The 25,380-nt window shown below is 33.8% G+C and overlaps 1 protein-coding gene and 1 pseudogene across 2 annotated transcripts; one reads left to right on the forward strand and one right to left on the reverse strand.

Annotated features, from left to right (window-relative positions):
- The first annotated feature begins 1,415 nt into the window (after positions 1-1,415).
- Positions 1,416-7,714, forward strand: LOC132060102 (uncharacterized). Of its 2 annotated transcripts, none has more exons than XM_059452996.1 (7): positions 1,416-1,533; positions 3,411-3,590; positions 3,758-3,840; positions 4,389-4,550; positions 6,569-6,679; positions 7,087-7,153; positions 7,238-7,714. In XM_059452996.1, the coding sequence occupies exons 2-7, from the start codon at positions 3,473-3,475 to the stop codon at positions 7,516-7,518; spliced, it is 822 nt and encodes a 273-aa protein (XP_059308979.1). In that variant the 5' UTR covers positions 1,416-1,533; positions 3,411-3,472; the 3' UTR covers positions 7,519-7,714. The 2 variants fall into 2 exon arrangements, with proteins under 2 accessions (XP_059308979.1, XP_059308980.1); XM_059452997.1 differs by lacking the exon at positions 1,416-1,533 and adding an exon at positions 2,630-2,926.
- An 8,725-nt stretch (positions 7,715-16,439) lies between these two features.
- On the reverse strand, positions 16,440-21,894 carry LOC132060103 (dihydroneopterin aldolase 1-like; annotated as a pseudogene).
- Positions 21,895-25,380: the final 3,486 nt, after the last annotated feature.

A 25,380-nucleotide genomic window follows, 5' to 3' on the forward strand; every position in this document is an offset into this window, starting at 1 on the left:
TATTTTTATGTTTTTTTTTTAGATGACATATTTAGTTAAGTGATTTTAGGAGAGTAAAAGCCAAAGTTGAATGATTTTATTGATATGTATGCCTTAAGAATCAATGATTCTACCAAATAATTTTTCAAAGTTGAGTGACCTTTTAAGATATTTACTCCTATTTATGATTAAATTTAAGTGATCTAATTATATAATTCTTTTTATATAGCATCGTGCATGAAATCTAAACTCAAAATATGCAAAAGCTAGGTGGAATGGGAAGTTCTTAAGCCTGTAAATGGTAATCATAGCTTAACTATCGTTTTAAATGTGTTGAAAAGTCATCTTTATATTGAAAAAAAAAAACTAGTTTTTAAATTATTTTTTATTTTTTAAAAATACTCCAACAAAAATATTTTTGAAGTTTTGACCAAAAATCATTTTCACCAAAACATCTTTTATTTTTTTAAAAAAAAATTTATCAGAGTTTATTTTTATTTTTATTTTTAAATTAAATCTTTTTTGGTCAAAAACTTATGTATGAAAGTTTATGAAGGGTTCATATCTCGCTCAATCTAAGTCTAAAGATTTTGTTGAAAAAGTTTGAATCTCCATCAAAGGCTTAATAAATGGCTTGAAATTTGTGTATCTGAAAACAATATGAAATTTGTATCTTACAAACTGATAATATATTTCTCTCACATTTAAAACTTATAAAGTTTTTTTGTATTTTAACTAATACAACTACAACAACATTTTATTTTTGCATTAAAAGGTAATAAATCATCAAATAATTCTAGAACTGGTCAAAACTTAATTAACAGTCCAAAAAATGATTTGCCAATTTCCTCCTTAAAAAACAAATCTACAACAAATATCTTGATCAAGGCTTAAACATTATGCAAAATTTTATGCTTTAAGGGCACTGATCTTGTATATTTTCCCTCAAGACTTAGAATTTCATTCACATTGTTTGTATATAAATTTCATATTAGGTTTCTGGAAAAAAAAAAAAAAAAAAACATTGTAACAATTTTCATACAATATTCAAGGCTTAAAGGCTCAAAATTTTGTATATGAAAATTATATTAAAAATTTTGCTCACACATACACATTTCATACAACTTTCATACACAGAAATATGAGGTAATGTTTTAAGCCATTGAGCAAAAAAAAAATTTTTTTTATTTAAAAAAATATATATAAAAATTATTTTTTTTAAAAATAAAAATATTTTTTTTTATATATATTTTCTGGAAAAAAAAAATAAAAAAACGAAAAATATATGAAAATCCGTCATGTTTTGTAATATATTTATGTTTTGTAAATAAGAAAATTAAAGTTACGTTTGAAAAATTAAGACCAGTATATATAGGGATATTCTGCAAAAAAAAATGTAAAGGACTACACTTTATGGATCTGAAGCTTATAGGCCCAATCATAAGCCCAAATTAGATGGATAAATGAAGAAAGAAACTAGATTACAAATGAGGGCCCATATTTTTAATTAATTGCAGTTTGCTCTTCTCCATTTCTCTCCAGCTGAACCCTGGTGTAAGTTTCTCTCACTCTAAAGTCTTTTTCTTGATGAATTTTTAAATGGTATAAAAAAATTAAAAAAAAGGGGGGTTTTGCAAATTGGGTTTTATATTTTTGTGTCTATTTCTTTAATATATGTAGGAAAAATCAATTCTTGATTATTTAAATAGTTGGATTTAAATGTTACCCAAAAGTGTATTTCTTCAGTTATGTTGTGTATGTAACCTGTTTGATGAAATGCCTATGAGAAAATTGCCGGGTTTTATTATTATTTTTTTTTTGTGTCTTTGTCTTAGAAAAATCAATTCTTGATTATTAAAATAGTTGGATTTTAATGGTACATAGAAGTGTATTTCTTCAGTTATGTAGTGTATGTAACCCGTTCGATGAAATGTCAATGAGAAAATTGGTGGGTTGTATTTTTTTGGGTTCTATTTCTTAGAAAAATCAGTTCTTGATTGGTTATGTTGTGCATGTAACCTGTTTGATGAAATGCCTATCAGAAAATCGGTGGGTTGTATTGTTTTGTGTTTATTTCTTAAAAAAATCAATTCTTGATTATTCAAATATTTGGATTTGAATGGTACCCAGAAGTGTATTGGTTCAGTTATGTTGTGTATGTAACCTGTTTGATGATTATTTTTTTTTTTTTTTTTTTTTTGGGTGTCTATTTCTTAGAAAAATAAATTCTTGATAATGAAAATAGTTGGATTTTAATGGTGCATGGAAGTGTATTTCTTCAGTTATGTTGTGTATGTAACCTGTTCGATGAAATGCCTACGAGAAAATTGGTGGGTTGTATTGTTGTGTTTATTTCTTAGAAAAATCAATTCTTGATTATTCAAATAGTTGGATTTGAATGGTACCCAGAAGTGTTTTTGTTCAGAGGAGTTTGTGGTTATGTAGTGTATGTAACGTGTTCGATGAAATGCGTATGAGAAACTGGTGGGTTTATTTCCTGGTTAAAGTCTTTCAATCAGTAAATACATTAACTATAAGTGATCTATCATGATAGTTAGACTTTTATGTCTTAATGTATGTAGGAAAAATCAGTTCTTGATTATTCAAATAGTTGGATTTCAATGGTAAAAAAAAGAAAATCCTGTTTGATGAAATGCCTATGCGAAAATTAGTGGGTTTATTTCATTGTTGAATCTTACAACCAGTGAATACATTAGGTATAGATGAGCTATCATGATAGTTAGACTTTTATTGATAAGTATAAGTGGTCATAGATAGACAACGTTTAGGTTCGATTGTGCTTTATTGAAGCTCATAGGGAGAGTATTTACTGTTAATACTTGTTTAAAATATGTTTAGAAAACAATTGGTGAACTGCACCCAAGTGTGTGGCCTGGCGATAAATGAATCTGGAATGCAAATATCAATAGCGGCAAAAAAATGCTAGGTGATTGCTTTATTGTTTTGTGTCTATTTCTTGATTTATGTAGGGAAAATCAATTCTTGATTATTCAAATAGTTGGATTTCATTGGTAGAGAAGGGTATTTGTTCAGTTGAGTTTGTGGTTATGTTGTGTATATAACCGGTTCGATGAAATGCCTATGGAAAGTTATGGGTTTGTTTCATTTAAGTATTATAATTAATCAATCTGGTAACTATAGGTTAGCTGTCATCAAAGTTTTAGTGGACAAAGTCGCCTTGTACCCGTGCAAATGGGAGCTAGATGGTATTCGGTGGATTAGTCGAGGTGTGCGGAAGCCGGCCTTGACACTATTGTTAGAGAAAACACAATAAAGGAAGACAAACATAATTTTCTCCCAATTGTGCAATTAGAGAATTTTATTTTATGTCATTCTAGATGAATGTTTACATAGGTAGCATTGACTTGCATTGCCGACTAGAGTAATTGCTTTGTTTTTTTGCTTTGTAGACGATCTGAGATTGTCTAGCTGCGCTTTTGGTGTTTGAGGGAGATTTCTTTTAGCTGAGGAAATGGTGGGCTGGCACCGGCATCTTCAGTGCATACTTCGTCATGCTGGGAAGAGATATCAACAAAATCAAACTGTTCCTTTCAATTCATTGTTTCACTCTAAGGCATCTTCAGTGCTTGGTAAATCTTAGTTTTTTAAACAATGCAACCAGTCGATAGAGTAAAAAGCAAGTTGCATTATGGGGTTCAAAGATCTGCTTTTAGTTGCCTTCAAGTCCTTTTCATTTCTGATGTCTCAAATTATATACATAAAATCATTTGATAGTTGAAGATTATACAATTTTCAGGCAAGGCGCCTTATTTACCACGGCTGCAGAATGCACTTTCACCTTGCATCTCAAGGCCATTGTACCAATATCTACAACATCTGGTAATACTTAAAATGTCCTTTACTTGATCTATTGTGCCCATATATGGTGTGCTGCGTTGACATTCTGCGATTGTGTTTTTCTTGTTTGAGTGGGATAAACTTTTTATATGTGGTATAGCTTCATGGTAACAAAAATTTCTTTAGTAGGAGATCTTATCCTATGTTCATAGTTGTTAGGGTACTAGTCTAAAGCATGTGTCACCTGCATTGAGACATTTATAAAACGATCTAAATATGAGTACCTTCATGTACACATAACTACTACTTATTAAGAAAGCGATAAGTACATACACTAATAGTTTAAGATATCTGTAAGGACATATTATCACGATATGTGTTTTTTTTTTTTTTTTTTTTATTTAAATGCTTTTCTTATTTTGACATCCACGTTTCCTGTATAGACATGCTAATTCCAGTGCCTGAAATCTCCTATTCAATTACTTATGACTTACAAGCAACAAAATGCATTCATACTTCTTGTTCTTTAGTTATCAAATAGTTAATTGGCTTAAACAGTTTCATTGTTTCTGAACATGTTCTTTTGACAGGGGTTGTCTGGTTCAAGGACATTACTTGCAGACTCATCAGCTGATGCAACACCAATTTCTTCTCCGTTAACACCACTTCTAACATCTACTGGAAGTACTGAAGCAGAGAAAGCAGCGTCTAAACCTTCAAAAGTCCAAGCAGTTTTGAAGGGTATAAAACAGGTATCATACGCCATAGCCTTCTGGTTTTATGATAATTTAGATCTCTACCAGAACCTTTCCTTACATAGAAGCCACTTGCTGCTACATTTAACCTAGCAAAGCTTGCTAAGGGAGCTTGCCTCAGAACTCAAAAATGTCTTCTACCAGATTCTCTCCTTACAGAGCAGCCATCGTAGATCTCTCGGATTCTCTCTTTCGGTCCCCTTTTTACAGGAAATAGTTTTCCACGATTAAGGTTGGGTGGAGTTGCTTTTCTCTCTTGATAACTTTGGTGCTAGGGACAGTTTGCACGCATCTCAACTACTATCCTTTACCGGGCACCTCCGACCAACATAGTTCTCTGGTAACTCTGCTCACCAAGGTTTAGACTAGGAGTGTCAAATGTAACCCAAATATTAGTTACCCGCCCAGAATTTTATGGGTCGGGGACAAGATAATTTAACAATGGGGCTAAAAGCTAGCCCATTTAACTATAACCCATTTTAAAACGATCTCCAACATTTTTGCCCAATTCAACCCGTTTTATATTTCTATTTGCGTGGCCCTGCTATTTGTAAAGTATTGAGTAAGAAGAGTTTGAAAAATAATTCCTCTATCTTAATGACCAAAATTTAGATAGTACGTGTGCATTTCCCAATCAAACTTATATTGAAGAAAACTATTCTTATTTTCTATTAACTAACGTGAATCCTGATCTGGAAAAATGTAAAATTCATTAACTTACATATATAGTCAATCGCTGAACAGAAAATTCTCACCATTATGCCATCAAGTTAAATAGCACTAATAAATTAGTTTAAGTAATTACACATTCATATCATGTAGTAACCCATTCATTATTCTCTTTATGTAATTTGTGAATTTCTAATAACTCATCTAATACATTTTCAAAACAGAAGAGCAAAATTTATTCCTCTAACTCACTTATTACAAGAACATAATTACAAACCTTTGTAGTACTTCAAACCCAGAAGCACCTTCTTATAGTTGTCAAATTCCGGGTCATTGACAACCCAGTTTCTAGCCCATTTTAGCCCAAGTAAGTTAACCCGCCATTTATTAATTCAACCCATTTTAATTCTCTCAATTTCAGCCCAACCGCCCATTTGACACCTCTAGTTTATTTAGACAAATGAGAAGAATTCACCAGTATGCCCTCTCAATGGTATTCGAACCTTGGTTCTCAGGTTATGACTCAAACTATTTGACTGTTAGGCCACCCACTCGGGGGCTGGAACATTTATTCTTTTCCCCACTCTCCCTTTATTATCTTCTCCTGCTTTTTCTTAACAAGTTCTGTTCCCAATCCAATATAATCGTTTATATCATCAAATCATCTCTTCTATCAAAAGGACTAATTTATCAATCAACTACATTTCAATATCAAAATAGTTGTGGTCGCCTATTAAATCATCTATTCTCAAAGGATTCATCATAATTTAACTATGGATAAACTATTTCGCTAACGGATATTCAGTGGCGGAGCCAGGATTTTCATCTAGGGGGTTCAAAAATTCTAAAAGGTAAATACATGAATAAGTCAGGGGGTTCAACATCTACTATATATATACATAATAAAATAATTTTAACTTTGAAAATACACTGTAATTTTTCGCCGAGGGTGAACCCCCTGGAGCCAATGTGGCTCCGCTTACTTACTGCAAGCCCCTTTCTCTATTTGAGCGTGTAACTGGCTATGATGCTTTGTCGGGTTTGATTGAATTATCATTTGAAGCAGTTTGTTGGCACTTTCTACATTTACATCTTGCTTATATTTTTACCTTGTATATTTGCATTTTTACCAGCCATGACAGCTCTCTTTTACCTGGTCCAATAGCTTGTCTGATTTTAGATAAATTTTCCAAATTTGGAAGTGCATGTGGTAGTTATAGCATTCTCCTATTTGTTGGTTTGGGATCACCAACAGTCTTTATTGATGTTACCCCATCAGCGGCAACTGCTAATAATCCTGCACCCGCTATTCTTTATATTTATCTTAACGTGTTGTCCTTTTTCAGAGCCCAAAGAAGATGAACTTGGTTGCTGCATTAGTTCGTGGAATGCGTGTTGAAGATGCATTGCTACAGTTGCAAGTGACGGTGAAACGAGCTGCCAAAACTGTCTATCAGGTCAGGCCACTGAAGATATGATATTAAAAGATTGCTTCTATGACAAATATATTGCCCAGGGTTTGTCAAAACAGGAAACCACAAGTGTTTCTATGACAGCTATTGTCTATTCACAAAACAGCACACCAAACTGTATAATAAAATATCCTTTGCAATTATTCTTTTCAACAACATGCATACCCAATGAAATCCACAAAGCGGGGTCTGGGAAGGGTAGAGTGTACGCAGACCTTATCCCTACCCTGGGAGGTAGAGAGGCTGTTTCTGATAGACCCTCGGCATAACGACACAGTTTTTCTTTTCCAAACATCAAATTGTTGTACTATAGTCTAACATGAACACTGAAGTATAAAGAGGTTGATTACTCATAGTTCAAGTGTGAAATAACGGGAACATTTGTCATGTAGGTTATACACTCAGCTCGGGCAAATGCAGTGCATAACCATGGATTTGATCCAGATCGTCTTATTGTTGGTAAAATTGACAGAAAATAACTTTACATGTTTTCATCTCATTCTTACTCTTGGAGTACTTCATCCTTGTTCATGTGTGGTGCAGCTGAGGCATTTCTTGGGAAGGGGCTTTATAAGAAAAGGTTGTCCTACCATGCCAAAGGAAAGTGTGGACTGATGATGAGGCCAGTATGTAGACTGACAGTGGTAGTTAGGGAGATAACACCAGAGGAGGAGGCCGAGATAGCTAAGTTGAGAGTACACAACTTCAAAAAGCTAACCAAACGCGAAAGGCGACTTGTCCCTCATAAGCTCATTGAGACTACTCCAATATGGAACCGCAGGAGCAGAGCTAGAAGTAGTGGCGCAGGTGCTGTCGCTGAATAAGCTATGAGCTCGCTGTAGTTCATTTTTTTGTTAGAAACCTATGCAATCACATAAAGATCAGTGGTTGATGAAAATCCATTGCATCTCATCACATTTCTTTTTTTGTAAGAGCTGTAACTTTAAGTTAATCTCTGGTTTCTGTTTTCTTTTTGTAAGGTCACACGCTCTCCTTTATTTAACTTTGTTGAGGTGCCTCTATATTTTTCTCGATTTAAGGTGCTGTTTGGCCATAAAAATTATTCACTTTTTTCCGGAATTTTTTCACTTTTTTTACTTTTAGGCGTTTGGCCATAAATATTCGGAATACAACTTCATACCAAAAACAAGAAAAACTTGTTTTTCAAAAAATTTCACTTTTTTCACTTTTTTACTACTACATTTTACCAAAAATTACAATTTCAAAAACTATGGTCAAACACAACTCCAACTTCAAAAATTCCTAAAAAGGTGAAATTTATTGGCCCAACAAATTTTAATGTGTGCTGGATAAGCCCGCAAAGGGGTTGAAGCCCTACCTCCCGAAAGGGAGCACCTCATTCACTTGTATTGTATGACCCATTGAATATTCTGCAAAGCTATTGTATTAAGATAGATTTTGCATTGTGACTTAGCTTGACTTGTATTGTATGACCCATTGAATATTCTTCAAAGCTATTGTATTAAGATAGATTTTGCATTGTGACTTAGCTTGACTAACCAACTCTTATATTGCTCGTTAGTTATTAAAAAGTCAAAAACGTTAATATACATATTTTTCACTTTCTACTAGTAATAAACATGTGATCAGATTGAAAATTTTGATTTGAGACATTCACTTAGTGACTGTTGTTTATTTGTTTTGTTTTGCTGTGTATGCTTGAATTTTATGAATATGCGTCAACTCTAAGCTTTGTCAAGAAATCGTTATTATTGGAGGTATAACATTCTGCATCTTTGTCAGGTAGACATAATGGTCTTTAAATGAAAGAAAAGAGGATACATGGGCATGTATATAATCATGTATATAAGCTCGTTGTTGAGCAAAATTCTGCTCTCTCATATGTTATCTTTTTGATGAGTCAAAAACCATCTTTTTCTAAAACTCAAATGGTTTTGCCATTGTGATCGTTTCCTTGGGACCAAAATGCATTAAATATAGAAAAGTCTTCCTCATTCGTAACAAGTCTCCACAGTGCCTGTGCCATGAGAGCTTACAACCTTGACAACCCAATAATGAATGAATAGTTTCTTTTTAATTAAGAGTGATGTTTGGACTAGTTTATGCGCACCTTAACTATTCAAAATGAGGATGCAGAACAAAGCAAATAACATTACGCTTTATGAAATACTCACAAAATGGATATTTGCTAATAGTAACTAAACAACATCCCATTGGTATCAAAACCCTGAGTGGTAGTAGTGCTAGGGTAACATTACAGAAAACAAAAGTGTCAAAGAGGGACAAGCACAAATGTTTCCCAGGTTGGCCAACTTATTACATACATTTTCGCAAATAGTCCTAAAGAGAGTAGTTCCACCCTTGACCTTGACATATTCCAACAACAACAACAACATACGTTGAAATCTCCACGGTGTAGAGTGCAGGGAGGGGAGAGATAAAATGTCTGTGACCACTTACCTCCATCTCGGAAGATAGAGAGGTACATTTAGGAAGACCCTGCGCTCGAAGAGAAAACATGATGAGAAAAGGTTAGATAAGTAGGAACAGTTCAAAGCAATACGAAAATGAAATTAATGAAAGCGAAAATGTTTTTGGTCGTGTAAAGGGGAGCAATATTAGAGGTTAGGACTTGGGAGCTTAAACTCTCGAGTGCGGTTAAGCACCAGCTTAGGAAAGAGCATATGAGTCTCATTATTAATCATATGCCTTGAAAGTACTTATGTAGAAAAAATCCCTCCCAACCAAGCAATTCGCAAGAATCAGGAAAACACTAAAGAGCAAGTAATCGCAAGATTTCAATGTATATTAATGCCTTAATCCTTCAACAAGTTCATCTTTTTTTCTTTTTTTTATAAGGTGATAAAGTTTATTGACAAAATACTCACACACAAGACGTGTATAATGTTGCGTACATCTATTCATAAAATCCTTCAGCAGAACCATCAATTATTTATAAAAAATCATGAACCAATACCAACATTAATCATATGCTTGAAACTACTTATGAAGAAAATATTTCCCAAGATGAAGGATGAAACTATTTACAAGAATCAGGAAAAACTAATATGTGGCTTAACTCTCACTCCCTAACAAAATAAGCATGTCCTAAAACATTCCAAACAAAATTGCTTATGATCTACACAGTTTCTTCTATGCATAATAAGTGGCTTAACTCTCACTCCCTCTCTCTTGTTTGGAAATTATATCTTTTACAAGCTTCTAACTTTCTTCCATATGGTAATGCAAATAATGTTGGGTGCAGGGGCGGAGCTACAGCCCACCAAGGGTCTTCAGGCGAACACCCTTCGTCAGAAAATTATACTATGTATGTAGGTGAAACACTGTCTTATATCATGATATATGATATTCTGAACACCCTTGAATTAACTAGAGAAGTTGGTCTAGTGGTAAAGGCTGTTCAGAAGGTCTTGGAGGGCCCAAGTTTGATCGTTAGCAGCACGGCTTTACTCTTTTAAAGAGCAAAATTACCTGTACCAATTCACAACATCTCTGTTTGACTTTTCCTTTTTACTTTTTAATTAATATTATTTCAAGTAAACAAATCTTAAAAGTCATTTTTGAACTAAATATAGTATAGTTTGATTTAAAATTTTGGTGCACCCATTTATTCTTTTTAAAGAAAATTTATTTGGCTTAGTTTGAATACTCTTAACAAAGTTCCTGGCTTCGCCACTGGTTAGGCGTTATGACTAAGCAAGATGGCACTCGTTATGAGCATGCAAGATGGCACATAACAAGTTGCATCTTTTTCACACATTCAAAGGTAGCATTTAGTCAAGCAGAGAACTCATCATTTGTAAATTATCCTTACTTTTAAAATTACCTTTAGATATGATTTTTTTTAATTTGAAATTGCTTTCAAATAGTGTGGATATATGAGTTCATAAAATTCAATAAAAATAATTTATCTCATAAAAAGAGAATGTAAATGAGTATTTGCACAAAATGACAAATGTGAATGAAAAGTTAAATGGACACTTACCTAATAGAGTTGATGGTTCCAAAATGCTTGTTATGTAGCGTGTGAAATGAGAAATTGAGTGCAGACTGAAGCAAACACTGTTATTATGGAGTGAAATTACTTTGTTGTCCTTGAACTACTATCATGGCTCTTCTATCTAATAAAAATAGAAATATATTCTAGCTCTGATACCAATAAGTAACTTCATCTTTTCATCTTACGGAGTAACTCCTAAAGCATTAATTTTATGTTTGCATAATTCTATTTTTTTACTAACTATTATCCATTCTTAGTAAATAAATTAAAAGTTATTTATAAATGTCCTCAATGTTCTTTCATTTTCACATAATGCATACATGCATGATATGAAATAACTCTGTATATATATATAGATATAAATATATCTATATTATATTAAAAGCACGAACTCGTAAATTGAAAAGTTAAATTACTTTAATACCCCTCCTTTCAACATAAATACCCTCCTATTTAATAAATATATTAAAAACTAAAAAGACCACTAAACTAAAAAGAGAAGCAACGTGTCTGTTCGGCAGTTTCTAACTTTCCTCCATCAAAGAAGTGCAACAATTTGGTAGAAGCCAATTTCAATTTCTACTTTACTCCCACCAAGCTTAATTGTTTTACTGGTATGTTCTATTCTCTTTTTTGCACAATGAATTGAAAAGTTTTACCCTAAATTATAATTTTTAAATTATCAAAATATCCTTTTAAATAATTAAACTACCCTACCTGTAAATAATGATAAGAAAAAGTTGTCTCTCAAAAACAATGCCCGCTTTGATATGAAGGGACGTGTTCTTTGAAGATGTTCCGTTCTTTATTGATACTAAAGGATGCCTCCGTCACTCATGTTCCGCCAATAATCTCCTAAAATATGCAATTAATTTATGAAAGGATAACTTCAGAAATAATTTGGAGGAATTTTTACCTTTTATACGCTAGGATTCGGAAAGATACTTGAAGCAGTAAGATATTTAAGCAAGATAGTGGAGGTTGTTGTCAGTTACTGTCAGATTCAAAGAAAGAAAATTTAGTCCCTTATAACACGCCTTGGTAACTTACGTAATATACATGTTTTCTTCAAATCTCTTTTGCTATTATAGCCAATGTTTCTTAGTACAACTTATTTGTTCATTACTTATTGACTCTTTATTTCTTAAATACTATCAGAAATTCTTCCAACTAAAACAAGAAAATGATATCAAGAAGTAGAATTCTGAAACAAAGGAATGCACTTTCTTCATGCGGATGAAATGTGGCCTAATGAGCTAATGGCTAATTGGCTATCACTATTAGATTTGCAATATTTTTTTTCATGAACAAATTTGATTAAGAATTTGGTGTTCATGGTTCGATTGGATTTTATGCATGACATGCACATTGAAGTAGAAAACGCGAGGCTTGAACATTTAAGAAAAAAACAATCAACCTTGAGAACACAATAATACTTAAGCGTGGTTGGTTTCGTTATGACTGAAAGAAAAAGAGAAGAAAATTTTGATCAGAGAATCCTGTTACACCTCCCGTTATATTGCAAGGAGATTTTGGCTTATTGGTGGTGTGTACCTTCGGTTCGGTAATCCGCACCAGAGCTTTGGACACGAGATATTTTACCTTGTATGTGTACAGGAGTATAAGTATGCATTCTTGACATTACGAGGGAATTAGAAGTGAAACGAATCGAATCGGAGCAAAACGGAGCAGTTCAGAAAACCGCTGAAACCAGTCAGCATCGATGGCCCAAGGGACGACCATCGACACGTCGACGAGCCGTCGTCTGGCACCGTCGATGAGGTTCTACAATCAGACATTTCAGGCGGCAGTTCGACGGGGCATGTCGACGGAGCGTCGACCATGCTCGTCGACCCGCGGATCTGGAACTTTCCAGCCCTGGTTATAAATATAGGATCCCACGTTTTTATTTCATTATTTTCCCAAAAACAGGTCCTATATCTCTCTAGAACCCTCTAAAACCCTCCCTTTATTTCTACAAGAAATCATTTTTGTATGATTTCTCTTTCGCCCTTCCAATGGGTTTCGAAGATAAAAATCCTTTATTGATTAGCCCATAAACTGATCTAGGTAAATCCATGAACTCCATTGGATTATTCCTTCTGACTAAGCATATGCCCTCCCTCTATTTCTACAACAAATCTATACCAAGAAACTAAGATCAAAAGCCAAGATTAAGAGATTCATATACTAAGAAGCCTATTAGGGTTTGTGAAGAGTGAGAATTTCTTTGGTACACAAGTGGGGGATTTCATTCTAATGGAGTAAGTTGACTCAAGGCTTATTCCTAAGTGATTAAGGTGAGTTTTATGTTTATTTCATGTTATTAAAAGTATTGAGAGGTTGAAAGACTTGGATTATGGAAGGGAGGAGAATATGGAGTACAAACATGAAATTAGTAATATTCTTGAATCATGACTTGACTTAAATCATAGTTCTTGATATGTAATGAGTATGATCTTGCTATGAATAGTATTAAAGTTGTGGTAGAGGCATTGTATGAGGATGGATACGTTATGGTGCCATAGTTAGGGTTACGAAGGGTTTTGATAGGGAATGTTGGGGATTTAATAATGTCTAGCTTGATGAAGTTATTGATTAAAATATTGTGGGTGTTGTTATTGATGTTGGGAGTTGTTTATTATGTGGGGGGAATTCATCAAAATAAAGGAGATGTTACCCAATTTTCGTTAGCTTTAGCTTAAGCTTAAGTATGTTTTCGATTGTCTAATTTTAGTACGAACTCTCTTGAATGTAGAAACGTGAATATCGGAGGGAAACGTTCAAGTGATAAAGTTAGCGAAACGTAAAGGTATGTAAGGCTAGTCCTTTCTTTTCTAAGGCATGATTCCTATGTCATGACTCCCTTTATCTTTCCATGACTTTCTTACATTCCGGAAAATATGAGTCAATGTTTATAAAGAGCTTCTTATGAGACAAAGATAAGAGATATGTCATGAATAGGATAATGATGCTGATGAGTCTAAGCCTAAAGATCCTAAAGCTTATGATGTGATATTTTGACGAAGCTAATGATCCTTATACGATTCTTTGATGTTATTCATTATTGCTAGACCCACCTTATGATGCTAGTTCCTTCAAGGTGAGGTAGGATGATTGTGATTATTCCATAATGGAATTGGGGGTTCTCGACCTTACGTCACCCCGATAGAGTTGTAGTATTTAATCGATTTCTTATGCATGCTACATGATAAGTATATGAGGATGAGATTACACCGTGCCTAGATGGCCGGACATGTCACCGCGAAGGCGGGCTGCATACGATTACACCGTGCCTAGATGGCCGGACATGTCACCGCGAAGGCGGGCTGCATACGATTACACCATGCCTAGAAGGCCGGACATGACACCACTAATGGGCGGCGTGCGATGGTTACCTGGACGCGGGTTAACGATGATGGTATATGTGATATGTATAACATGTGTTTTCTTTTAAAGGCTAAGCAGGTTGTATCTTCACCTCATGCTCCATTATTTCTCTATTATGTTAGTATTATTCATGCCTTACATACTCAGTACAATGTTCGTACTGACGTCCTTTCTTTTTGGACGCTGTGTTCATGCCCACAGGTAGACAGGGAGACAGTGCAGATCCGTAGGAGCTTATCAGCGGATTCACAGGAGCACTCCACTATTCCAGAGGTGCTACTCATGATCATATATTTTTTTGTGTATATGTTTGGGCACGACGGGGCCGTGTCCCGTCTTTATGTCTAGTACTGTAGAAGAGGGTCGTAGATACGTATGTGTGGGTAGTAGATGTCCCATGATGATCACATTGTATATTTGTATATTATTTTGATAGCCCGAGGGCCGTATGCATATGATTGTAGATATGTTTTGGAAGTGATAAAGGTTTCCTTATGGCTAGTTGTATTGAGAATAGTAAATGCATTTAAGATGAGAATGATGATTAGCATGAGTGGTGCTCGGTAGTCAGCTCCGGGTACCCGTCATGGCCCCCTAGGCGGATCGTGACAAATCCACTTCCGACATCATCTATTGGAGAAACCAACTTTCAAAATGGAGATATACCGAAGTTTAATTATGTGAAGACTGGATGAACGACCTAAAAAAAAAAAGACTTGAAGAACTAAGATAGAGTTGATTGTAGATGATGCATTTTGACTTTACCCATAAAATTGTTACGCTAGATGTTGGCTTTTAGGTGTATTTAAGTTGTAATTTATAACTAAGTTAATTTTTTCGAATATGTATGCATTAACTAATTCAATGTATATGTATTCAGTAAAAAAAAGATATGGAATACACGTGCAGCGCACGTGCCGAGAGACTAGTTATTATAAAAGCACGAATATAAATGTTGGTTGATCAAAATATTCTTCAAATATTGAACGACTTTTATACCCTTTTAAGCTAAATTATTCTTTAGTAAATCAATTCAACATTGGATATAATTATAATATCTAGATTAATTGCCTAGACTTTTAATTCAACTAAAATTGTGTTTAATCTAAATTCAGGACTATCAAAACTAAGTATGATAAGACTTTTAATTTATCAACGGATCAAAGTGCATTCCTCATCAAATTAGGCCACTGATATATTGTCACGTAAAGTCTACAAAAGTAGAACTACTTAAATCAATGACGTCAATTATAAACTCCAGGCAAAATTTTAATTGTTGGAGTTTGTTTATTATTTACTCTTCTTAATTTAAGTATAACCAGCTCTTTCCATAAGATCTCATAAGTAGAAAATCAGACAACTCATATTTTAAGGTTCTAACAATATCTAATTATACTACATTTAAATATTAGGTGACCGCACCACATGCAAGTACAATTTATTATTTTAACATAAATATTATACATCGACAAGGGATATTCGTGCAACATGCACATAGAATATAAATGATGGTTGATCAAAATACTAATATTGAACGACTTTTGTACAGTTTAAAAAATAATATTTTTTATTATTCAAAAGATGATTCTATTTTGGATAAAATTATATATTTACAACCTTTTTAGTACAAAATTCGTACTAGGAATAGTGGAGTTCTAATCCTAATTAAGTTCCAACTTTTCGGTTATTTGAGATATTATATCCTACTCTTGAAGTCCTAAACTTATATACCGACTTTAAAACCAAATAACCAACAATTGAATATTTCAAAATTCACAAGGCACGGACATAACTGATATAATGAAGGGAAAAAATCACAAGATATTTCAGTGGCTAATTAATACTAGAAACTTTGCTATGCATACAACTTATTAACCCGAAAATGGGTTTACGAATGGAAGCACATACCAGTCAGTAGATGATTTCTCTCGTGATGTCAATAGGATTTATTCCTTATTGGGAAACATATGTTTTATTTAATTAATTCTCACTGGCGATGTGTCTTTTTTCCTTTTTTGTTTTTTGTTACACAATGCAGAAGTGGAATACTATGGTCAAGGAAAGATAAAAGTGAACACCATGACTCCGCAAGAAGATGGAAATGATGGCCACATCCTTGGATGCTCATGCAACGAAGTAGCATATATAAGGTAACAAGGGAACCAATTTTTTTTTCCTTTCTTTCCATGGATCATCATTCTCAAATCATGGACCTCCAAATTCATGAACTCCACAAAGCTTTGTGGTAAAGTTGCAGGCATCTATCGGAGTCACCATAAGAGAATGGACCAGAGCATGGAGCAGGAATGCAGACAGTTTATATATAAACCAAGAGCAAATGCAGATGGAAAAGATCAAGAACTGTGTCTGTTATTGAACAGGATGGATTTTGAATTACAAACATTAATACAAGCAATAAGACATTGGTTTAAACATCAAGACTTCTGTGTCTGATGATCTCGACACCTAAGTAGTCAACAGGTCCTTGAACAGCCACATGCGGCTTTCCAACTTGAACACGAACAGCAGATACCTGCCGGTACCTGTTGAGGGTTGTAGATACTATGACCTCCGCCACATTCTCTAGAAGTTTTCTAGGTGGACCTTCCACAATATCCTCAGATGAAAATGACAATATTATGCAAAAACTAACCATAAAGATCAACAGCGAAAATTGCTCAGAGAAAATAGTTATCTTAGAGAAGTGCTTAATATATGAAAAGTCGCTGCCATACGTAAAACATCAGGCCAGTTGGTTTTCAGCATGCCTAATTAGGACCAGCTGGCCATCTGTAAGTTAAGACCACTAGAAGTCATTTTCATGTCAGTGATTAGAAATTTTGAAGTTCAGATTTTGCTTTTGGTGCTGCTTGATTTTGTGGTTGTTTCTCAAGTTTGTGTTTCTTATTTTATGAGTTGCATGTCTTAATTAAGTTTGTATTTCTTATTTTAAGAGCTGCATGCACTAATTCTGCCAGCAAAGGTAGTTCCAGAATCAGGATTTTCAGTGAGGACTAGGGAGATTCAAAATATAAAAAAACAAATACATGACGAAGCCAAGGGGATTCAACATCTATTATATACATAAAAAAATAATTTTTACCTTGTATATATAGTGTAGTTTTTCCGGTGAAGGGATTCACCTTGCGGTACCCAACCTCCACCCATGAGCAAAGCTAGAGTACTGGATCAAGTCTATGCCACTTGCTTTGGCAACATACCAGTGCAGCTATGGGTGGTTCTCGTTTTGGCTAACGAAGTTAGATAACTAGAGCAGGGAACCTTAATTGACATTTTGGCTCATCCGTCTAGATTAAATCAGTTTTAGATGGATTCCTACAGGTATTATTTGATAGCACGATTGTAGTTTAGATGGATTCCTGGAGGTATCATCCTGTTTAGATGCTGGAATTCAGCGGGGAGTAAAGCAAGGAACAAGAAATGGTGGAAAGTCAAAAAGTCATACCAGCTTCTATTAGGTGGACAGTCTGGAGGGAAAGAAATGTCAGGTGTTTTGAGGGAAGCCAAAACTCTTTACAGAAGATCAAGCTTGATTGTATTTTTGTCATTGAAATTTCTGGTGTAAAGAATTTTTTTAGACGAGTCTGAGTCAATATTAGCGTTTTTGGAATCTTTGTAAGTAGGTATATTTTAGACTCATTGGATCTTTTGTAAATCCGGCTCCCAGCACAGAATTTTGTGCTGATGAATATACTGTTACCATTCTCAAAAGAAAAAAGAATGGTCAAAATAGGGAGATGATTTTTGAACCCTGATAGAGGCAGAAAAACATTATGTGATTTTTATCCATATGCCTAAGGCTTACGGTAGAGTTACGTAATACTTGTCTTTGGTAGGAGGTAGCAAGCACAGGGAGAATTGGTCAAGATGCGCTACAAGCTGACTCAGATACCGCAGTTATCAAAGAGAGATAGAAACTGGTAAAATCAAAAATATCCAACAAGATGATTAACCCTGTTTCTTTCTCAATATCGATAATCACCCTTCTCAAATTCCTTCAATAAGAAACGTAGCACTCACTTTCACAAATGTCCGTAATAACGAAACAGATTGAAATGTTGCTCTCTCTCATTTTTTTTTTTTTTTTAATTTTTTTTTTTTGGGTCTTCAGCATGCTCTCGCTGCAAACCCCAGTCCCCACAAGTAAGAGGGAAGAAAATGAACCATCCCAAAGAGTGCACAACTAAGCATGTGTGATAGCTCCAGCAGAGCATAAAGGAGAGGGAAAAGAAAATATGTACAAAAAATCAGAATTAGGATCTGCGTCTATGTCACTTTATAAAATTCAGTTCGTATATACTCCAAAGAAAATACATGCTTCAGAAAAGGCCCACACCAAAAAGTATTTCACCTTATGCTCTGGTAAAACATGAACTTTATCAAGCTACCGTACTATGATTGATATTCCAATATTTCTCCTAGTGGTTAACAAAGTAAATAATGTCAGTTTCTTCCTACTTTGATTAAATTCTATCAGGTAAACAGATGACACAAAGCATGACTACTTCATTCAGAATCCACTAGAAGAGACCTCAAGTAGAATATCAACATAGGGAGACGGTAAATCCTCAACAACCACATCATTATATTTCCTTCCTGATAGTAGATCAACATGATTCTAAATGAAGAAGATTACTGGATCCAGCATTTTTTCTATTCATATTGATACTATTCTATATATTAATGTTCAACTAGTTGGAAAATGAGAGCGCTGATGACAAAGAACAGATAGGGTATAGTCCCAGTTTGGACCAAAGAAACAGGATTAAGACAAGAAGATGGGTTCTAACTGTAGCTTCAAGAATTCCAATACTCGTGTGTGGATAATTGTGTTGAAGGAAGAATTAATGCCCCTTGACACCTTCCCTTCTCCCACCCCTATTTATATAGAGAGACTTCGTGTTCTACCTTCTCCTTGTATCCTTTTATTTGGAACTATCCATTAGGTGACATTTTTTTGTTGGGTGGATGTCTAGTAAGAGAGATGATTTTTTTTTTATTTTTTTTTTTTGGGTGGATAAACCCAATAGGTGACATGATATACATGCTAATGACTCTGACGGGAAAAACAAGAATCTCCTATCATAATCACAAGAACAACTTCCCAGAGACAATGTGTAACTAGATGTATTTACTATGAGAGTTTGTTAATGATAAACACTTTTACGATTGTCTGTAATCTATTATTGAAGTTTCATACATTAGTTTCTATTTGTTTATTTCAATTTACTCATGGGAAACTGCTAAATGATCAGATCATCCAATCTGTTAGAGAACACTTCCTATTTTAGAAACAACATAATTAATTTCCAATCAATTTAGTGAGCAACAGAGCACTACTACTTGACTGAACAGGTATATTTCACAAAATTCATCCTTTATGAACTTTGGATCTTCAATCTTAACCTTCTGTAGGTAGAAAATGAAGCACAATCACAACCATCACTCACCTGTATATATCAGTGTAACTTAGAGTATCTGACAAACAGTCAGATTTACCAGCTGGTCAAAGATTCATCCAAGCATCAACATCCACCAAGAACTTCTGCCCCAGCTTTGTTTCTTCTGGCTTCACCCCATGATATCCATGAAATTTTAAACCCCTTAGCACAAGCTTATCTCCTTTTGGTATATTCGTGTGACCTGTTACTGATTTTCTTAGACAATGAAATAAAGAACAGCCCATTGTAAGCAATTATTTACACGAAATTCGGTCTAACATGGTGATTCCTTTTGTTTTAGTAACGATTTACATTTGAAGAAAGCGACTACTACAGTTTGCATCCAATTTTTAACTTCCAATCAATCACAATATACATCTGACCAGCATTGCAGGATGCAGATATGGCAACGAAATTATAATTTTGTGGTCTTGTAGTAATTTGGAGCTTTGTGAGGTTCAAATGAACTCTAAAGAACAGCTTCTGATAAACTAAATCCTTAGTTTTGTATTAAATACTAGTTGGTGTATATAAGCTTATATTATCAGGCACTACTTAGAAAATTGTACTCTAAAAAACCTTGCATGTTGATAAACGTATAGGAGATGTTTTACTCACAAATCTAAAGACTTCTTTGTGTGTTCACTTTCTTACAAATTTTAAAACAAAGACAACATTTGTTATGCAGACAGGGACAAGTATTAATCAGAAAGAAACTAGGAAAAGAAAAAAGAACACAGACCAAGCAACAACAACAACAACAACAACAATCCTTAGTTTAGTATTAACTACTAGTTGGTGCATATAAGCTTATCTTATCAGGCTCTACTTAGAAAACCCTCTACTCAAAAAACCTAAAAGCATAACAAGAGGTTGATAAACCAAGAGAGTTTGGATATAGAAATCTAAATAACTAGCTAAAAAAGAAGCCGATTTGCAACTTTCTAATAATTGTAAAACAAAGACAGCATTAGTTATGCAAATCAATACTAGTCACAAATGTGACTACTAAGAAAAAAAAAGGATAAACACAGATCAAGCATGTTTCATTAATAAGAGTGAATAAAGCTAGAGCAACCATTAAAAAAAGCTAATTAAGAATGAATTATGGAACACAAAATAGAAGGTTCAAGCTATCTATCATCAGACTGATTACAGAGATAGACTCCTTTATCTTTCCACAAATGAAGATTACACCTAATATAAACCTTATGTCTAACAATAGATTTCTTTCTTTTTAAACATATCATAGTCAAAGAATTTTTTTTCTAAGCAATAGCAAGTCAACATGACACTAATGCTTGCATTAGGATAGGCTGTAGGCTGTCACACCCCTTGGGGTGCGGCCCTTACCCGGACCTTACTAATGCGGGATGTTTTGTGCACCGGACTACCCTTTTTTAGCAAGTCAACATGAAGGGGAGTCTTGGAGCAACGGTAGGTCATGGTTTCGAGCCGTGGAATCAACTACCAATGGTTGCGTCAGGGTAGGCTGCCCACATACACCCCTTGGGGTGCAGCCCTTCCCTGAATCCCGCTAACACGGGATGCTTTGTGCACCGGACTGTCCTTTTTTCGCAAGTCAACATGAAGGGGGAGTCTTGGAGCAACGGTAAAGTTGTCTCCATGTGACGTATATGTCATGGGTTCAAGCCGTGGAATCAACTACTGATGATTGTGCTAGGGTAGGCTGCCTATATACAACCCCTTGAGATGCAGACCTTCCCCGGACATTACGTGAACGCGGGATGCTTCGTGCACAGGATGACCCAGTAGCAAATCACATAAAATTGGGATGAACAAAGTAATTTCATCTGGCATTTCTAACAAAGGGATCAACTTTAGCTTTCATTTAATTATTACTAAAAGCTTGGAACATTCCACTCAATTCTATACTTCCAGACAAGTTCTAGATACATAGAAACATAGCAATCCGGGCTAGATATATTTCAGTTCAAAAAAAACACATATTTTTCAGCATTCAATATAGCTGCTAATTCTTATTCAATAATAAAAACAATGCCTTTACATTGTCATATACCAAGAATCAATTAAAACCCACTTCACTAGTCCAATTTATTTGCACAATAAAAGATTTTTAAAGACCCACAAACATTATCTGAATTAGTATCAAATCTTGCACAAAATAAGAGAAAAACTTTTAAAGTACTTACTGGTGTTGGGTGATGCCATGAATGCTTAAAAGTAGGAAAACAGTAAAAAAAAATTGCTCAAATGCAAAAGCTTTTCTGAGAAATTTGACAGAAAAATGGTCCCTTATCTTTGACAGTAAGTTCAAAATAGTCCCTTAAGTATTAATAGAGCAATTTTAGTAAGTGAGCACTTTTGTTCTCTGTCAACTATCTAGCAAACTCTAATTGTTAAATTTAACCAGAAATTGAAAGAAAGAACTTAATCTGAATCAAAATTTCAAAAAATGCAACATGAAAAATTACACCTAACTAAAAAGTAGACCCAAAAAAACAGAATTTATATCTTAACAGGTTCCACGGTTTGAAATAGTCAAAAATAACATAAACTACAAAACCTGCACTTCCAAATGTGAGTTCACATTTAATTTTTTTCTATGTTTACATTTTTTTATTAAATTTGAAAATCGGGGTTTGGTAAATATTTGATGGACCAAAAGTGCTCACTTTTCGCAAAACTTAAGGACTAAAATTACTCATGTGACATTTTATGGACTATTTTGAACCTACTATCAAAAACAAAAGACCATTTTTGTTATTTTCTCAACAAGATTGGTCTCATCAAATCTTAAATGGCAACACATAAAAATAACCAAAGGAGTTTTAGTTTAAAAAAAGATATTTTAAGATTAAATTTAAATAAATAAATAAAAACAGAAGATATTTTGAGATTATAAAATCAGAAGTGTCCATTCGTCAAAAAGCAAGAAGTTAGAAATGACCAATTTATAATTTTAAATTAATTCTCAATTAAATATTATTCATATTTACTAGTATAAAGTATTTATAAGCTTATTTGCAATCAAGCTTAGTCAAAACACTTTCTAATTTTCAAATTAATGGAATGATGAATTGGAGCTTTTCTTCTTCTTTTGTTAACTATACACTAAATTAAAGCAAATCAAATCGTAGTGTTGTCCACTTGGGACTAGTTGGCTCGACGTGTTTATGTTATTGTTTAATGAAAATAGAGACAAATGTAGGATCACTCTCATATCTTGATTTAAAACAATGAATTAAAGACCTAAACCTGAAATTTACCACTTAGCCAAAACAGACAAAGTGGAGCTTGGACTCTTCCTAGGCAGTGCTCAATGATGATTAAGATCTTTTAGCCTAATGGAATTTTCCATTAAGCTGATCTGTTTTGATTTTTTTCATAGAAAAACTCATGTTCACTTTGAAAAGCAATCCACACTATCTAATAATAACACTGATTTTGGAGCTAATTTGCACCTACTTTAATTATTTTATTAGGTACTTGGTATTATCTTTTACCAGTATAAATATTGGGTAAAGACTACCTACTAAAGTTTTCATAGATAGAATGCTGAGATTTTGAATCCTGATTATTTTTTTGGGTTAGTTAGGGAAAGATGATATTTCACTTAAAACTCTTTCCTAAGCTACATGGCTTGAATAGCTAGGAAAAATATTTTTCTTTCTTTGACCATCGCTTTAAATCTTCTTCATATTTCTGACTCTCATTTGTCGAAAAGTGACTCTTACATTTATACATAATTATAAATATGAATAATAATTATAGCCCTGTTAGTTTCCGACAAATACTAAAGGTCTTTATATAATAATCTAGAAGGGTGATATTGTATATTCTCCACTTTAATAAGTTTGACAAAAAGTAATATGTTTGCCATTGATAATTATATGACAGAAGTGCATATAAAAGAGAGAATTGATAAAGATCATACCTACACTTTACCAAAACTGACATTGACATATGGCCAAGAAAGGATTGGTAGCAGGGGCGGATCTACTCAGTGGCGTGGGGATGCCACGCCACCCGCAAGCTTCGACTACATATATATTATATATACATAATGTATAGATAAATATTAAAGTGGCACCCTCACGACAAAGGCGTATGCCGTAGTGCCGAGTGGTGAATGGGCCGTAGGTACGCGGGATCGGAAAGACAATGAGACAAATCCTCTTATTCTAATAAACGTTCTATTCTAATCTCTTTCTTTTTCTTTTTAATAATTTGTGTTGACTTAGTTTCAATTATTAGTAATTTAGTTACTACTTTTTAGTTACTACTTTTTAGCTTTTTTATAGTACTACTTTTTTGTTTAGGTATATAAACTTTAAATAACTTCTTTCTCTCATCAAATCAAGAAACATAAACCTAGTTCTTGGGTTCCCCCTTTCCAAATCAAAATCAATAGCAACCTTCCAATTCCATTGCCAAGAACCTTCATCTCCAAAATCGCATACAGTTATCTTCTCCAAATTCCATTGCTGACTCTGTTTGTCTCTCTTTCTTTGTTTCTTTTAGTTATTTACTTGTTTTTTGTCTAGGAAAAAAGAAATAAACATTAAAAAAGGATTTATGGTGCAGAATGTGAAAATGGTATTTGTGTGCAAATGGACTTGAAGGAAACTAATATGCATTTATTTGAATGTGACATTGAATCAGTGATATCAACCATCAAGGCTTGCTTTGAGTTTTAGGTTCATAAAGTACTTTTTATCCATTTTGGATTCAGCTTGACTAAACACCTGCTAGTTTCCGACAAATACTTTTAGTTGAACATAACTAAAACTTTGAGTTACCAACTTGATACTTTCATATTTATAGTGGTAATCCCAAGTTCTCCAACTTGCAAGGAATTCGTGATTTGGCAAAAGCATTGGTTGAGGCAAATTGTGGATACTTATTCACACATTTATTTAATAAGTTAACTGACTTAAAAAGTAAGCATTCTCGTCCATGAAGCGGATCAAAAATGAAGTGCGGAATAGCATTGGTGATCAATATTTGAATGATAATATGTTTAGAGCGTGATGTATTTACAAATGTAAGTAATGATGCATTGATCATAAAAGACAATTGAGAATGATGGATATTTATGATATTAGTAATATTAGTGGAACTTTTATGCTTTTCTCTTCCTATAAACAAACTTTACCGAACCAAAGCCCGAAAATGAATAATCTTATCCGATTGACAAGCGCGTGAGCTTAAACTTCAAGAAAGGATTGGTAGAGCCTACCTATCCATTAACAACACTTGACAGAGACCTTCTATTGTTCCATGATTTGAAATCAAAACAAACCCTAAAATTTATACATCTTTTTAGGTAGGCGTTTGAAATCAAAACAAACCCTAAAATTTTGGCCATGAAAATCAAATATTTTTCACTTTATTTGATAATTTAAAGTTGGAATTAAATATAAAATTATATTTGATTATAATTTTTACAATAAATATTTAATTATTTAAATGTAAAAAAAATTAATATTGTTCTAATTTTAAATACAACTTTAAATTATAATTGAAATTTTCATAACCAACGTTAATTTTTAAATGAAGTGAAAACATTTTCCAAAAAAACAGTGAAAAATTTTCACGGCTAAACAAAGCCTTAAGTTTCTTTTGATTCTCTCTTATGCGCACACACATGCTGAAAGTGCCTACGCTCGTTCCTACTTTGGCTTCTTCCTTTTTGTTTTTTAATGAGCCTAAACGCCCAACAACCATAATGGCCAGCATTTGTATTAGTAATAACTATTTTCACGTTTTAAGTTTACATTATATGCCCAAAAAGCTAAAACTAAGAGGATAAGCAGAAGAAGCAGCAATTCAGCGGATCATTCCTC

This window comes from Lycium ferocissimum, chromosome 6 (assembly GCF_029784015.1).
Source record: "Lycium ferocissimum isolate CSIRO_LF1 chromosome 6, AGI_CSIRO_Lferr_CH_V1, whole genome shotgun sequence".
In the NCBI taxonomy this organism is placed as follows: Eukaryota; Viridiplantae; Streptophyta; class Magnoliopsida; order Solanales; family Solanaceae; genus Lycium; species Lycium ferocissimum.

Bases quoted from the DNA above. Each gene is read 5' to 3' on its own strand.
- LOC132060102 (XM_059452996.1), top strand. From the start codon at position 3,473: ATGGTGGGCTGGCACCGGCATCTTCAGTGCATACTTCGTCATGCTGGG. The intron at 3,591-3,757 runs GTAAATCTTAGT...TACAATTTTCAG, and splicing joins TAAGGCATCTTCAGTGCTTG to GCAAGGCGCCTTATTTACCA. The intron at 7,154-7,237 runs GTAAAATTGACA...TGTGTGGTGCAG, and splicing joins TCCAGATCGTCTTATTGTTG to CTGAGGCATTTCTTGGGAAG.